The sequence below is a fragment of the Lathamus discolor genome (assembly GCF_037157495.1).
Source record: "Lathamus discolor isolate bLatDis1 chromosome 2 unlocalized genomic scaffold, bLatDis1.hap1 SUPER_2_unloc_1, whole genome shotgun sequence".
Classification (NCBI taxonomy): domain Eukaryota; kingdom Metazoa; phylum Chordata; class Aves; order Psittaciformes; family Psittacidae; genus Lathamus; species Lathamus discolor.
Window position 1 is genome coordinate 439,441 of NW_027069094.1, and position 14,474 is coordinate 453,914.

The 14,474-nt window shown below is 52.1% G+C and overlaps 1 protein-coding gene across 18 annotated transcripts in view; it reads right to left on the reverse strand.

Moving 5' to 3' along the window:
- The window catches only part of SCRIB (scribble planar cell polarity protein), a 101,633-nt gene that overhangs the window by 50,214 nt on the left and 36,945 nt on the right, over positions 1-14,474 (reverse strand). For all 18 annotated transcript variants that reach the window (XM_065664202.1, XM_065664190.1, XM_065664200.1 and 15 more), the window contains 4 exons: positions 6,975-7,064; positions 6,285-6,362; positions 2,978-3,292; positions 2,469-2,549 (listed from right to left, as the gene is read on the reverse strand). In XM_065664202.1, the coding sequence (XP_065520274.1) occupies positions 2,469-2,549; positions 2,978-3,292; positions 6,285-6,362; positions 6,975-7,064 (564 nt within the window). The remainder of the gene's footprint in view (positions 1-2,468; positions 2,550-2,977; positions 3,293-6,284; positions 6,363-6,974; positions 7,065-14,474) is intronic.

Below are 14,474 nucleotides of genomic sequence, written 5' to 3' on the forward strand. Positions count from 1 at the left end.
TGCTGTACTGCTTTTCCTAAGAAAACAGCAACCCGTTGGAAAAGTGAGAACTGAGGCATGACTAGGAGAGTATGGCTTTGGAAATGGGCTTCTGCCTGCAGAACCTGTGAAACCACCTGTATCCTGTCCTGCAGCAGCTCTGCTCTGGAGCCAGGCTGAGAGAGCTGGGCTGCTTCAGCCTGGAGAATAGAAGACTCCTTAAGGGGAGAACTTAGAGCAGCTCCAGTGCCTAAAGGGGCTGCAGGGAACCTGGAGAGGGGCTTGGACAAGGGCCTGTAGGCACAGGCCAAGGGGAATGGCTTGAACCTGCCAGAGGGGAGACTGAGATGAGCTCTTAGGCAGAAGCTCTTCCCTGTGAGGGTGCTGAGGTGCTGGCACAGGGTGCCCAGAGAAGCTGTGGCTGCCCCATCCCTGGCAGTGCTCAAGGCCAGGTTGGACAGAGGGGCTTGGAGCAACCTGCTCCAGTGGAAGGGGTCCCTGGCCATGGCACGGGGCTGGAACCGGATGAGCTTTAAGGCCCCTTTAACCAAAACCATTCCATAATTACATGATGTTAACAAGGCCCCTCCTGCTCTGCCCATGCAGACCCAGGGGAACACACGCAACCTGCACTGCACATCCCAGGAATTATCACGTCCTGAACAGCTTTCCAATAAAAATGGGCAACCACTGCCTCAAAAGAGTTGTGGTAAACAGGGGATTCCTGTGATGCTCTAAGGGCACTGCTCTGAAGAGAACAGACACTCAACATCACTGGGCCAGCACAGCCCCACAGCTTCAACCTAGCACCAGTTTTCACCAGAGACAGCAGAACTCAGAGAGCTGCTCACACTCCTCTTACAGAGAGTAGATACTCTGGAGGACAAATGTCACAGAAGATATGAGAGGCCTCAGGATGTAACACTACATGATGGGTATCACCCTTAGCAGGGAACCCCACCAGCAGAAAAGGCATTAAGGCAGCTGCTGCCCAGAGACACGGCTGCTGGAGGAGCAACAGCCAAACACTTGCTGAAAGGCACGGAAGTTGTGTGAATAGTCCAGAGCAGGGAAGTGTTCTGGAAGATAATGGTTTGTTCCTACTTCCATCATAAGTGAGCACAAGTTTGGAGCTGCAGCTAATGCTCAGCTCCAAACTCTGAATGACTACACACACTTCAGCACAGGTAATGCCCTTGAGAGCAGAGGACCATGTTCTCCAGCATGGGCATATTTCTAGCTATGCCAGAACTCATCACTGTTGTGGGGGCTGAGAGAGGACTAAAGCCACCAATGCTTCATCCACATCTAGCAAAGGCCCTGAGCTGTGAGCCCTGAGGCCAGACACTGCAATCTGAAGACACTGCAAGCTCTAACTAGGGAATTGCATCAGCTTTTCCTATGAAGCTCCCCACAGATATAAATAGAGCTGCTAATGGGGGGTGGAAAGGTTTGACTTTTGACTCTGTTCTGAGGTCCTTTGTTTCCTTCCAGCCACAGGTAGAGCAAATCAGTGCCACATGACAGACTCTGTGTCTGCAGTTCTGCCTCTCAGTCATGTCTCTCAGTCATGCCTCTGTACCAGTGGAGCATCACAGAATGAGCAAATCCAAAATATTTAGGCTATCTGACAATCATCAAGGTCAAGGCTTGATTTGGGGAGGGGAGCACTAGATGTGGGGAGAGATGCTGCACAAGTCCAAGTCTCTGGCATGACACCAGTGCCAGACCTGGGCCAGAGCTCCACTGAAATTCTGTGCCAGAGCAAATATAACACAGCCCCCAGCCTAGGGATAGAGCAGACAGAAGCCAGCACTGACAAGGCTGTATCAGTGTTTACTCACGCCAGCTCTGTGGTAACACATGCTCTTACCACAAGAGCTGGACCAGAAACCCACCACCAGCAGCAGGATGCAGGAGCCTTCCCTCGGAGGCAGCATGCAGCTTGGGAAGAGGGTCAGGAGGCTCAGCAGACACTCCCGCAGGATGGGAGCAAGTGACATGTGAGGCAGAGAGACTCAAGGTTAGAGGCAGCGGCGAGATTCGAACCACCAGCACAGACAGGAAGGGAAACTGGGGCTGGAGTTTCACACAGAAGCACAGCGAAGCACCGTGGGATGCTCTGCCAGCTCCACACCACCCCATGGAGCCTCCCTCCGCTGCCCCTGTCACCCTGCCTCCCACAGGGAGACAGTCAGTTGTTTCCAAAGGGGTCCCACCACACACACCGTGCTGCCCAGAGCCCTCTCAGGCTGTCCTACCAGCTCTGGAGAGACACCAGGACACAGCTTCCAATGGTGAAGCACTCACACGGAGCGTGCGGGGAAAAGGGAAGCATTAACTGCACCCACCAGGCAGGGGCAGGACCACCAAGATGAACTGTTCCCCCAGAAGGCTCAGGAGCTGAAAAAAGGACCCTCAAAATCCAGCTGTAATGGCAGGAAAAGTGTGAGGGAGGGCAAGGAGCTGAGTGAGATGCCTCCACTCACCGAGATGACCCGGTCTCCTACGTGCAGGATCCCGTCCCGATGGGCTGCGCCGCCCTCTGCAATCCGTGAGATAAAGATCCCCTGAAACACAGTCACAAGGGTCAGAGCAGCCCAAGCTGCCCGCCACCACCGCCAGGCTGCCCACAACCACTCCAGGACAGCAGGAACATCCCAGCCCTTTCCCCTCCCCTGTCCTGGCACTTCCCATCTGCTCCTCACTCCACACAAACCCTCTTCGGCTTCTGCAAAACCTCCAGCTGCAGCAAAGCCTCCACGTGGCCGAGAGCCCAGAATATATGTCAGGAGGACAGTGGGAGGATTAAATGTCACTGGCGGGGACTGTGAGCCCCAGCCCCACCTCCTCCTGAACTTCTCTCCTTCCCTGACCTAAGAGCTCTCGGATCACATGGCCACGCTCCGCACCCAAGGGGTGAGGAAGACCCTGCGCTGCTCCAGCAGTGCCAGGACTCGGGATCAAGCACCTTCCTTGCCATGGGGTCACTACTGACCGTGTCACCAGCGCGGTAGGGTGTGGAGCCTTTGCCACCAGCAATGCTGAAGCCCAGTCCCTTCTCGTTGCGCACGAGGCAGGTGGAATATCTCTCGGTGGGAGCTGCTCCCTCGGGCCGCTCCGGGAAGCGAAGGCCACCCCTCCTCTCCCGAGGGCTGTAGTCATCCTCGGGGCGCAGCGCTGTGACGGTTATGGCGTTCTCCGGCTCCACCATCCGCTCCCGCAGAACGGTCATGGACACGGAGCTTCCTGATCCACGCAGAGCTTCCACCGCCACGTGATGCTCCGCACAGTGCAGGGACACACCATTCACCTGGGGATGGGCACAACCTCACCTCCGTGGGGAGATCTTGGAAGCACATCTCCCTGCAGAGCTGGGTCAACACCTTGTTCCCACAAGGACAACCCGACTTTGTTCCTACAGGGACACCCAGACCTCATGTGCTGCCCTTGAGGGAGTTTCCCCGCACTCACACAGCACAGGAGGCTCCCGTGACATGAGCTGCCTGTCCCAGTCCAAGGCAGCTCCTGCCAAGCACTGTAAAGGAACTTTGAGAGGAAATGTCCCCCCACAGGGAGCTCCAACTTCCCCATCACCTGTACCACCCCTGCAGGAAACTAACTCAGCCTCAAGGAGCAGGACTTGGGGTGTTGGGGAAGGAGAAGCTCCCCAGGACCCAGCTTCAGTGAGTGCTTGAGCCCCGAACCCCCCCACCGTGTGCTGGGTGCAGCCCAGAGCGTGAGCAGCAGCTCAGGGAGGGGATCCTGCCCCTCTGCTGCGGGAAGGGGAGACCTGAGAGCAGCTCCAGGGCCTGAAGGGGCTGCAGGGAGCCTGGAGAGGGGCTTGGGACAAGGGCCTGTAGGCACAGGCCAAGGGGAATGGCTTGAACCTGCCAGAGGGGGGATGGAGATGAGCACTGGGGCAGAAGCTCTTCCCTGTGAGGGTGCTGAGGCGCTGGCACAGGGTGCCCAGAGAAGCTGTGGCTGCCCCATCCCTGGCAGTGCTCAAGGCCACGTTGGACACAGGGGCTTGGAGCCCCCTGCTCCAGCAGAAGGTACTGCTGCTTGTGGCAGGAGGTTGGAGCTGGAGGAGCTTTAAGGTCCCTTCCAACACAAACCATTCTGGGATTCTCTGAAACTCCCAGGTAACCACTCACCCAGAACTGCCTCCTCTAACAAATCTCAGTGCAGCTTCCTGTTCACTTTCAATAAGGACATCTACCTCCTCAGACCCTGACACAGCCAGGCCTGTCAGACTGACTTGGTGCTGGGGAAGGTCATGGAACAGATCATCTGGAGTGCCATCACATGGCACGTGCAGGACAAGCAGGCGATCAGGCCCAGCCAGCATGGGTTTATGAGAGACAGATCCTGCTTGACCAACCTGATCTTCTATGACAAGGTGACCCACTTAGTGGATGAGGCAAAGACTGTGCATGTTTTCTATCCAGACTTTAGTAAAGCCTTTGACACCTTTTCCCACAGCCTTCTCCTGGAGAAAATGGATGCTCATGGCTTGAATGGGTAAACTCATTCACTGTTCACTGGGTAAAGAACTGGCTGGATGGCCAAGCCCAGAGGGTGGTGAATGGAGTTCAATCCAGTTGGCACCAGCCACAAGCAGTGTTCCCCCCGGCTCAGGACTGGGACCAGTTCTGTTTAATCTTTTTATCAATGATCTGGATGAGGGGATCGGGGGTACCCTCAGTAAGTTTGCAGACACCACCAATCTGGGTGGGAGTGTTGATCTGCTGGAGGGCAGGAGGCTCTTCAGAAGGATCTGGACAGGATGGATCCAGGAACAGAAGCCAGTGGGATGAGGTTCAACAAGGCTCAGTGCCTGGTCCTGCACTTGGGCCACAACAACCCCAACAAGGCTTGGGTAAGAGTGGCTGGAAAGCTGCTCATGGAAAGGGACTTGAGGTGCTGATTGACAGAGCCAAACATGAGCAGTTTGTGCCCAGGCAGCTGAGAAGCCAATGGCATCCACACACATGATACACTGATGTACCAGCACCAGTGTGGCAGCAGGGCCCTGCACCGGGCACTGGGGAGGCCGCAGCTCGGATCCTGTGCTCAGCTCCAGGCCCCTCACTGCAAGAGAGACATTGAGGGGCTGGAGCGGGGCCAGAGAAGGGCAATGGGGCTGGTGCAGGGCCTGGAGCACAGCGGGGATGGGGAAGGGCTGAGGGACCTGGGGGGTTCAGATGGAGAAGAGAAGGCTCAGGGGGACCTGATCACTCCCTACAGGTGCCTGACAGGAGGATGGAGCCAGGAGGGGCTGGGCTCTGCTCCCAAGAGGGATGGGACAAGAGGGAATGACCTCAAGCTGCACCAGGGGAGGGCTACATGGAGATTAAGAACAACTTCTTCACTGGGAGGGTTTATGAAGCACTGGAACAGGCTGCCCAGGGCAGTGCTGGAGTCACTGTCCCTGGAGGTATTTAAAAGATGTGCAGGTGTGGTGCTGAGGGCCATGGTTTACTGGTGGCTTTGGCAGGGTGAGGTTTATGGTTAGACTTGATGACCTCAAAGATTTTTTCCAACCAGAAGAATCCCATGATTCTATTATTTCCTCCCTCTCCATGCAAAACTAGCAATGTACTTGCAGGGAGGACACCAGGTTCTGCAGCTCTCAGGGAAGTGACACGGTTGCCCCCACTGTTGCTTCCACGATTTCAGAAAGAAGTCCTACCACATCAGAAGACTGAGGAAATGCAAAGTGGGGCCCATGAAGCTCTTCCCAGCAGCTACCTCATTTTGTACTAACACACGCCCTCAGGAGACATTGCCTGCCTCTCAGCCTAAAACTCTGTGTTCAAATCTATCTCCTCCACTTCATGGCACTTTCGGTTTCTTCCCATCATGGCCTCCATTCCTGAGCAACACATCCCTGCTCTCGGGTAGAGTTATTCCTCACAATTCCTAGCCAACAGAATGGAACCCAGGCCTGATGTGCCTTAGCCACATCGGTTAGAAGGAGCACCACAACTCTGAGCTGTGCTGTGAGGGTCCAGCCACCTGCAGGAGGCACAGGTGAATGGGCACCATGGAAGTGAATCAGGAGGGGGAAAAAAAGAGAGCCTTTTCCAAAGCTGTAACTGAAGAGGGATCCACTTTACACAAAATAATTTGGTGCCATGAACTTAACTGTAGCGAAAGGGAATAATCATTCACCTCTCAAAATCTGTTCTTCCACAGCTTCTGATGTTTAATTTGGCCTCAAACTAGTGAGATGCCAAGAAATCCCAACCCACACTTCTCCCTCATCAGGATTTCCTTCTCCACAGTAGCTATGTCCTTACCTCCAGAAGCTTGTCCCCAACACGAACCCCTGCACGAGCTGCAGGACCCTCCTCTGACACGCGGGAAATAAAGATGCCCTGGAAAGAGCAGTACCTGTTAGAAGGGGTGGAGCCCACCCCTCAACCCCCTAGAGAGACCCCTCCACCCAGCTCCACCCAAGAGACCATTCCACCCTGGCCAGCTTAAGGGAAAGGAGAATCCCTCACCAACCCCATACCCTGGGATGTGGGGACAGGACAACCACATCACCCCATTCATGAGTTGGTTGAAAAGGGAAAGAAATCCCACTGCAGGGCTACCCTACATGTGACAAAGGGGAGAAGAGAATGATGACCCTTCAATCCTTTTCCAGTGGGATGAGAATATGATGCAGATGATGCCACCATGTGTGTGGGTAACAACCCCATTCTCTTTGCCTTGTGAGTCCTGTATCTCAGGACACCCATAGGAAAGAAGCAGCTTTCTCACTACTGCTTTCAGTGGTCATGGCAGGAAGGTTCAAGCTGTGCTCCAGAGGCATGAGCTGGCTCAGCCCTTCCAGCCTCTTGCTTCAAGGTGGACTGAGGGCTGCTCCCACCTTGCTCTGGAAGCCCAAACCAGCCATGGAGCTGACACCTATGGACACCCAACCTCCAGCTACAGAGAACTAGTGCCTGAAAGTGGGTGCCTCAGTGAGTCCAGGGTCTTACCTCATCGTCACCCTTATAGGGGGTGGAGCCCTTGCCCCCTGCGATGCTGATGCCCAGCCCCCCTGTCTGCCGCACGATCGTCAGTGTCAACTGGAAGCAGAAGGGACACAGAGGACAGATCAGACCAGGAGAACACCCAGAACATCTTGAAGAGCAAGGGATGACTTAAAGAACAAGCACAAGAGAATCAACTTCATGTGCATGCACACTTCTGTGAGCCGTGGTGTCCATGCCCCAAAGGCACCCAACTCACAACACATTAACAAAGATTCTTCTTCAGTTGAGTCCATATCTCAAGACCAGGAGTCAGTTTGCCCGTAATGAACACTCTGAACAAGATGTCCACCACAAAGTAAACTGAGCAGCAGTGGGACGGGGCTGGATAGAGAAACAGGGATGGTCACATCACAGCCCAGCTCTCATGGTTCCCTTTGGGGTGTGATTCCATACAACTGCTGCGAGATTGAAGGTCACCCCAATGCAGTGTACAGTAACAAGAGTGGTGCCTCTTCCAGAATACCCTGGACAGACACATAGCTTTGCTCTACCAATGGAAATCAATATGTGATCCCAGAAAAGCCATCTGCTTTGTCCTGCTGGTTCCTTCCTCTTCTCGCCTTGGCACAGGCAGGCTCAGGATTGTACCTATGCAGTCCAGAAATCTCTTCTACTCCCTGTCTCCCCCCTCAACAAACCAAATTATGCCCATTTACAACAGCAAAACTTTTGGTCAACCTTGAACTAAAATTGCTTATATTCAGGACACCAACTGTTCATGTTGCCCATTCGTGAGACAAAGACAGGGAGCGTGTGGTAGGACACAGGGAAAGGAATGGCATGGCGAGGACTCTCTCAGGGATCTGTCAGGGCCAAGGACCAAGGAGCTGGTGAGGGGAGTGACAGAAATGTACATAAAACTCCTGGAGAGAACCAAATTTGCTGCCCTCCAGATGTCCCTTCTCTGGAAACAATGTCCAGAGCAGAGAGCGGCTGCTGCAGAGTTGTCTACTTTCAGCATCAGGTCGCTTGGCCTGGGCTGGCCACAGCATGGGCAGCGCAAGCAGCAGGAGATTTGCTTTCCTTAACCTCCCTTCAAATCCTTCTTCATTTCCTACAGTGATGGAAGCAACAGCCTGTGGGCTTCATGTTCTGCTAAGCTTAAACCAAACCTGAACCACCACCAACACAGTGAGTGCAGAACTACAAGGCTCTTGCCATTTCTTTTGCTGTTCAGTCAACAAGCAGCTGAAAGCTGCTAGGATCTTCACAAGGAAATCCCTGATTCTAGACAGACCACAAGTACATCTTCCCTGGTGCAAGACCAAGAGGGTGACTAAAATCCATGTATTGAAAGACAAGGATAATTCAGGTGAGACAGAGAAATGTGATAGCCGTAAGATAGGATTGTATGTCACTGACAGCACATGTTAACCCAGCTGTAGATTAGACTAACACTTCCAATGCCCCATTCCTGGCAGTGTTGGATGGGGCTTGGAGCAGCCTGCTCTAGTGGAAGGTGTCCCTGCCCGTGGCAGGGGACTGGAACTGGATCAGCCTCAAGGTCCCTTTCAACCCAAACCAGTCTGGGATTCTTGTGAGAAGAAGTCTGTTAGAATCTAATTACAAATACCACTTTTACCCTTCCAGTCTCGCTGGATCCTAGTAATGCTCTTAAGATATGTCCTTATTCAACATGAGAACTTCTAAAAATGATGGAAAACTAGGTTTCCAAAGACTGGAGGGTGTTCTAATAACAGGATCCAAGTATTTCCAAGTAGGATAGCTGATGGATCAATAGGATGAATCAGTAGGACAGGATTGCTGGTTTTGACAGTGGATATATATTGTCACTGGTTACAGAAAGTCACTTCTTGTTGCACACTAAGTTGACTGTGCAAACTAACTGCGAGATCAACAACAAACCCCATGGATTTCCCAAACTCACGGAAACCAGACCAAAAAATACGGGGAAATTTGCCAGAAAAATGGCTGAGGGTTAAGAACCTCCTGTCTATCAGCATACACTGAAAATAAAAACACCCAGGAGGAACCAGACCCTAATTCAACTTAAGAGAACAGCAAATGGGCTTGGACATAAATACATTTAGGCTGGAAAGATTTCAAACTCCCAAAGCAAATTAATTCTCCCATAAAACCAGGTAAGAACCTGAACTGGCAAATGTGTGTTTGAAGTCTGAAAAGAATCATGGATGTGAATATGGACCTGAGCAAGAAGGAACTGGATCCAGCAGCCTGTAATGGCCTTGCAGCTTGTAATGGCCTTAAAGCTGATCCAGTTCCACATTTCAGCCCGGGTGCTGCCGTCTGTACTAACCCTTGCCTTCCACGACGTGCAGCAGATGCTCTGGAACCACAGCAAGCACCACCATGCCGGCACACAGAGCAGAGCTCCCACCCGTCCCCGCAACCCCTCTGGCCAGCGGCTTCCCTGGCTATTTCTCTCTTCTTCCATCCTTTCCCCTAGGAGCCGGGCTCCACCCGCCAGCAGCAGCAGCAGCAGCAGCTCAGCTCAGCCATCACTCATCTGTGATCCCACTTAACAAATATGCTGCTTAACTGATTCCGGCTCCTTCTTTTATGGCAAGGGCAAAAACTGCATTAAGTGGGCAACGTTTCTTCCCAGTGCCTCCAGGCAGAGCAGCGTCCATGCCCTCCACAGGAAAGTGCTACTGGGGAAGAAGAAAAGCTGCCACTCATCAACCCGGACTGCTACTGGAGACTAGGGGGGACCCGTTTATCATTGATGGCACCAAAGTACAAGCCACAAAGCAGTTGTATCTCCTTCCCCTTTATCGCCCTCCCCCTTCCTCTGTCCCTCTCAGTACCACCTCTGTCTCCAGCGAACACACTCCAACAAGGACTGATTCAACCTCAACCTATTTCTCATACATTTCTTAATACAGCCATCTTTTAACAGATTTCCCTGATCCTGTGAGATTTTCCAACTCGTAGTTAAGTGTTCCACTAACCAAAGGGTGGCTACAAAGAGGATGGAGACTCCCTTTTTATGAGGAGTCACAAGGAAAAGAAGGGGTGAAGGGCACAAGTTATTCCTGGGGAGATTCCTGTTGGACACAATGGGAATTTTTTTCCCAGTGAGAACAATCAGCCATTGGAATAATCCCCCCAAGAGAAGTGGTGACTCCCCAACATTAGACACTGTTAAGAGCTGGCTTTCTAGGCCATGTTTTGCCTAGAAAAGTTGGACCAGATGATCCTTGAGGTCCCTCCCAACCTGGGATGCTATGACTCCATGAAGTGTACACCATTCTGGAGCCACTAGAAATGCTGCACACATTGGATGGGTTACTTGTCAGGAGCAGCCAAGGATATCTGAGCATTGCCCAATAAACTTGAATCTACTCAACAACATGCCTTGCAACTGCCTGCTGAGGGGTTTTGCAGCTTGGTCGTGATACAGGCACAGCAGACACAGAGGCAGTGAAGAGACATTCACAGGATCCAACTGCCAAAGCAGGGAGCTCTTGTACTTCAGAACCCTTTGGAAGACCAAGTTGTTCTTACAGACACACCCGGGGGGTGCAGGTTTAAGGGCTTTCTTTCCAGAAGGGAGCAGGTTTCTGCATGCACAGGCAATGGTTTGCAACTTGTGATAGCATCTGGATGCGTGTGAGTGTCTAACCCCTGGATCTGCATCACCTGAAACTTTAGAGGAGACTGAGATGACACAGAAAATGCAAACGTGATAAATCCTTCTGGTTCTGATCCTAGGGCTGCACGGAGCAGCCCTGCCATGGAGCCAGGCTGAGAGAGCTGGGCTGGTTCAGCCTGGAGAAGAGAAGGCTCCTTAAGGGGAGACCTTAGAGCAGCTCCAGTGCCTAAAGGGGCTACAATAAAGCTGGAGAGGGGCTTCGGACAAGGGATGGAAGGATGGAATGAGGAGTTAACAGCTTCCAACTGGAAGAGGGAAGAGTCAGATGAGGTCTTAGGAAGACGTGCTTCCCTGTGAGGGTGGTGAGGCACTGGCACACCAGCCTGAACACTGAAATAGCACTTACATCGTGCTGTTAGACTAGGAGATCACACAGGGTGATGGCTGTAGCCATCAGCTCATTCCTAGCACCAGTTCCAGAACAGTAACTGAGAATGTGCCCCTTACCCAGCACCCAGAAATAGCACTTGTGCCAAACAGCTGAACCCCAGGAGATCTGGGTCCTTCAGAACCCAAACCCAGCGCAATTCCCTCCTCTGACAAGAATCCTAACCTGGCTGGTGAAGTAAAACCAAGGGTTTAGTATGAGAATATTGTAACCCATGAAACTTGTCCTCACAGGACAGGACACAGTGCTGGGTTTAGGCGTGTATGATACAAGCTAAGAACTAGCAGAGGTGCAGTTCCAGTCAGGGGAGACAAACCAAGGAGCTGGGTTCAGCTTCAGCCTACTCCAAATCAGTGATGGCAGAAGTTCCATATGAGGGGAGGCAGGAGCCTTCAAACACAGGAGGGGAAAGAATTTCATCTTTTCATGCCATTAATAACCTTCCATGAAACGATTATTCCATGTCTGTAACAACAAAGGAATTCTGGATACCCAGTGGAACCTCAGCAGCAGGCTTGAAAAATGCTTTTTAATATAAAGCTCAATAAATTTAATCATTTATTATCACTAAATACCATGGAACTGAAATGTATAAACGGGATTGGAGAGATCAGAGAGTTTCATAGACAGCAGCTCCACTGTGCCCAGTACAACAGTCCAGAAATCCCAAACTACAGGTTGCAAGGAGCTGGGAAACACCAGTGAAAGGGTCCCCAAGTCCTGCTCAGGTCTGCGCTTCCTCATCCCTGCAGGAATCCCCTCACAGTCCCCACGGGAGATGTCTTCATACAGACACCACGTTCCGCTTTCCTGGAACACCTTAACAAAAGAAGGTTCTTACCCAGCTCGGAGCCCCAAGCCCCAGGAGCCGTGGGGCCAGGGCACTGACTCACCAGGAAAGATGAGAAGAGCTAAATCCGTCCTGCTTCCGTCAGCAGCAGCTTCTGAGGACAAGGGATGGGCTGGAAATGCCACTGACAGGATGGAAGGTGGGACATCACTGCAGGAGCGGTGGGCAGCTAAAACCAACCACGGAAAAAGATCCTGCCCTGGCAGAGGAGCTGCAGCAGGTCAGGAGCAGGACATCTGCCTCTGATGTGGTCTCTTCTTCTGTTCAGATGGGGTTTAGCGCCCAAGGGAATGGCAAGGCAGAGGTGGCAGGGATCAGGTCAGAGTCATGCACTTATTCACTGAACTCTCCGGCACCCAGTTCAGTGTTAATCAGAGAGTGGCAAGTAAGAGCAGTTTGCTGGGATCAGTGACTAACAGCACACTGAGAGCAGGCAGGCCAGGCAACCTCAATGCTACCTGCTCTGGTGTCCTCCTGCAGATCCCCTTCTCTAAGGAGATTCCAACATTTCACTCAGTGAGGATGAAGGAAGGATGTATTTTTTGAACATTAAGTATGAAGATTTTTGAACCATAAATAAAAAAAAGGTTCATAGGTACAATTAATCTTGATGTGAATATATATAGATATGAACATGTAGCTATCATCGGAGAAGAGAAAGCTCCGGGGAGACCTCAGAGCAGCTCCAGTGCCTGAAGGGGCTGCAGGAAACCTGGAGAGGGGCTTGGGACAAGGGCCTGTAGGGACAGGCCAAGGGGAATGGCTTTAACCTGCCAGAGGGGAGACTGAGCTGAGCTCTTAGGCAGAAGCTCTTCTCTGGGAGGGTGCTGAGGTGCTGGCACAGGGTGCCCAGAGAAGCTGTGGCTGCCCCATCCCTGGCAGTGCTCAAGGCCACGTTGGACACAGGGGCTTGGAACACCCTGCTCTAGTGGAAGGTGGCCCTGCCCACGGCAAGGGTTGGAACTGGATGAGCTTTAAGGTCCCTCCCAACCCAAGCAAACCTGTGATTCTACAATCATCTAGATACGAACCCTGTGTCATGATATATACAAATATTTATACCTATATAGAATCATAGAATGGTTAGGGTTGGAAAGGACCTCAAGATCATCTAGTTCCAACCCCCCTGCCATGGACAGGGACACCTCACACTAAACCATCCCACCCAAGGCTTCGTCCAACCTGGCCTTGAACACCGCCAGCGATGGAGCACTCACAACCTCCCTGGGCAACCCATTCCAGTGCCTCACCACCTTAACAGGAAAGAATTTCCTCCTTATATCCAATCTAAACTTCCCCTGTTTAAGTTTGAACCTGTTACCCCTTGTCCTGTCACTACAGTCCCTGACGAAGAGTCCCTCCCCAGCATCCCTATAGGCCCCCTTCAGGTACTGGAAGGCTGCTATGAGGTCTCCACGCAGCCTGCTCTTCTCCAGGCTGAAAAGCCCCAACTTTCTCAGCCTGTCTTCATACGGGAGGTGCTCCAGTCCCCTGAGCATCCTCGTGGCCTCCTCTGGACTTGTTCCAGCAGTTCCATGTCCTTTTTATGCTGAGGACCCCAGAACTGCACACAATGCTCCAGGTGAGGTCTCACAAGAGCAGAGCAGAGGGGCAGGATCACCTCCTTCGACCTGCTGGTCACGCTCCTTTGGATGCAGCCCAGGATACGGTTGGCTTTGTGTGTCTATAGAGATATGATTTAATCTCGATATGAGGAAAAAGTGTTTACACTGAGAGCACTCACTCACTGGAACAAACTCCCCAGTGACATGGTGGAGTCCCCATCACTAGGGGTTCAAGATGGTATTGGTTTGGGCACCAGATCATCTCACTTGGGCTCCCTCTGGCACAAAAGGCTGGATCTTCCAAGGCCCCTTCCAACCTGGGCTGTTTTATGATTCTGTGAGTAGTTCTTCTGTCAATGAATTCCAGAAATAGGGATTGAAGAAGCTAGTCTTCTCATCATGACGGGCACCCAGGTTTGCCGCAGGCATAGAAACGCCAACAGCGAAAGAAGGGATCCTGAAAGCAACTGGGTTGGCTACACTATGGAATGAAATAGGACAGTCCCTCTGGAAATGAAAATATTCAACTTGCTAAAGAGAAACAAAATGAGTCCTGGATGTAGCTACCAAGCCTTGAACCATTCCCAGAACTGGAAACAGGACAAAAGCCTGCACATGGAAGTCATGGAATCATGGAACAGTTAGGGTTAGAAAGGACCTTAAGATCATCTAGTTCCAAGCCCCCTGCCATGGGCTGGACACCTCACACTAAACGATGTCACCCAAGGCTCTGTCCAGCCTGGCCTTGAACACTGCCAGGGATGGGGTATTCACAACTTCCTTGGGTAACCCATTCCAGTGCCTCACCACCCTAACAGTACAGAACTTCTTCCTTATATCCAATCTAAACTTCCCCTGTTTAAGTTCCAATCTGTTACTGCTTGTCCTATCACTACTGTCCCTAATGAAGAATCACGGTTTAGAGCGAGGTACCATGGCAGGGGGTTGAAACTAGATGATCTTAAGGTCCTTTCCAACCCTGAGGGACACCACTCGTTACTGG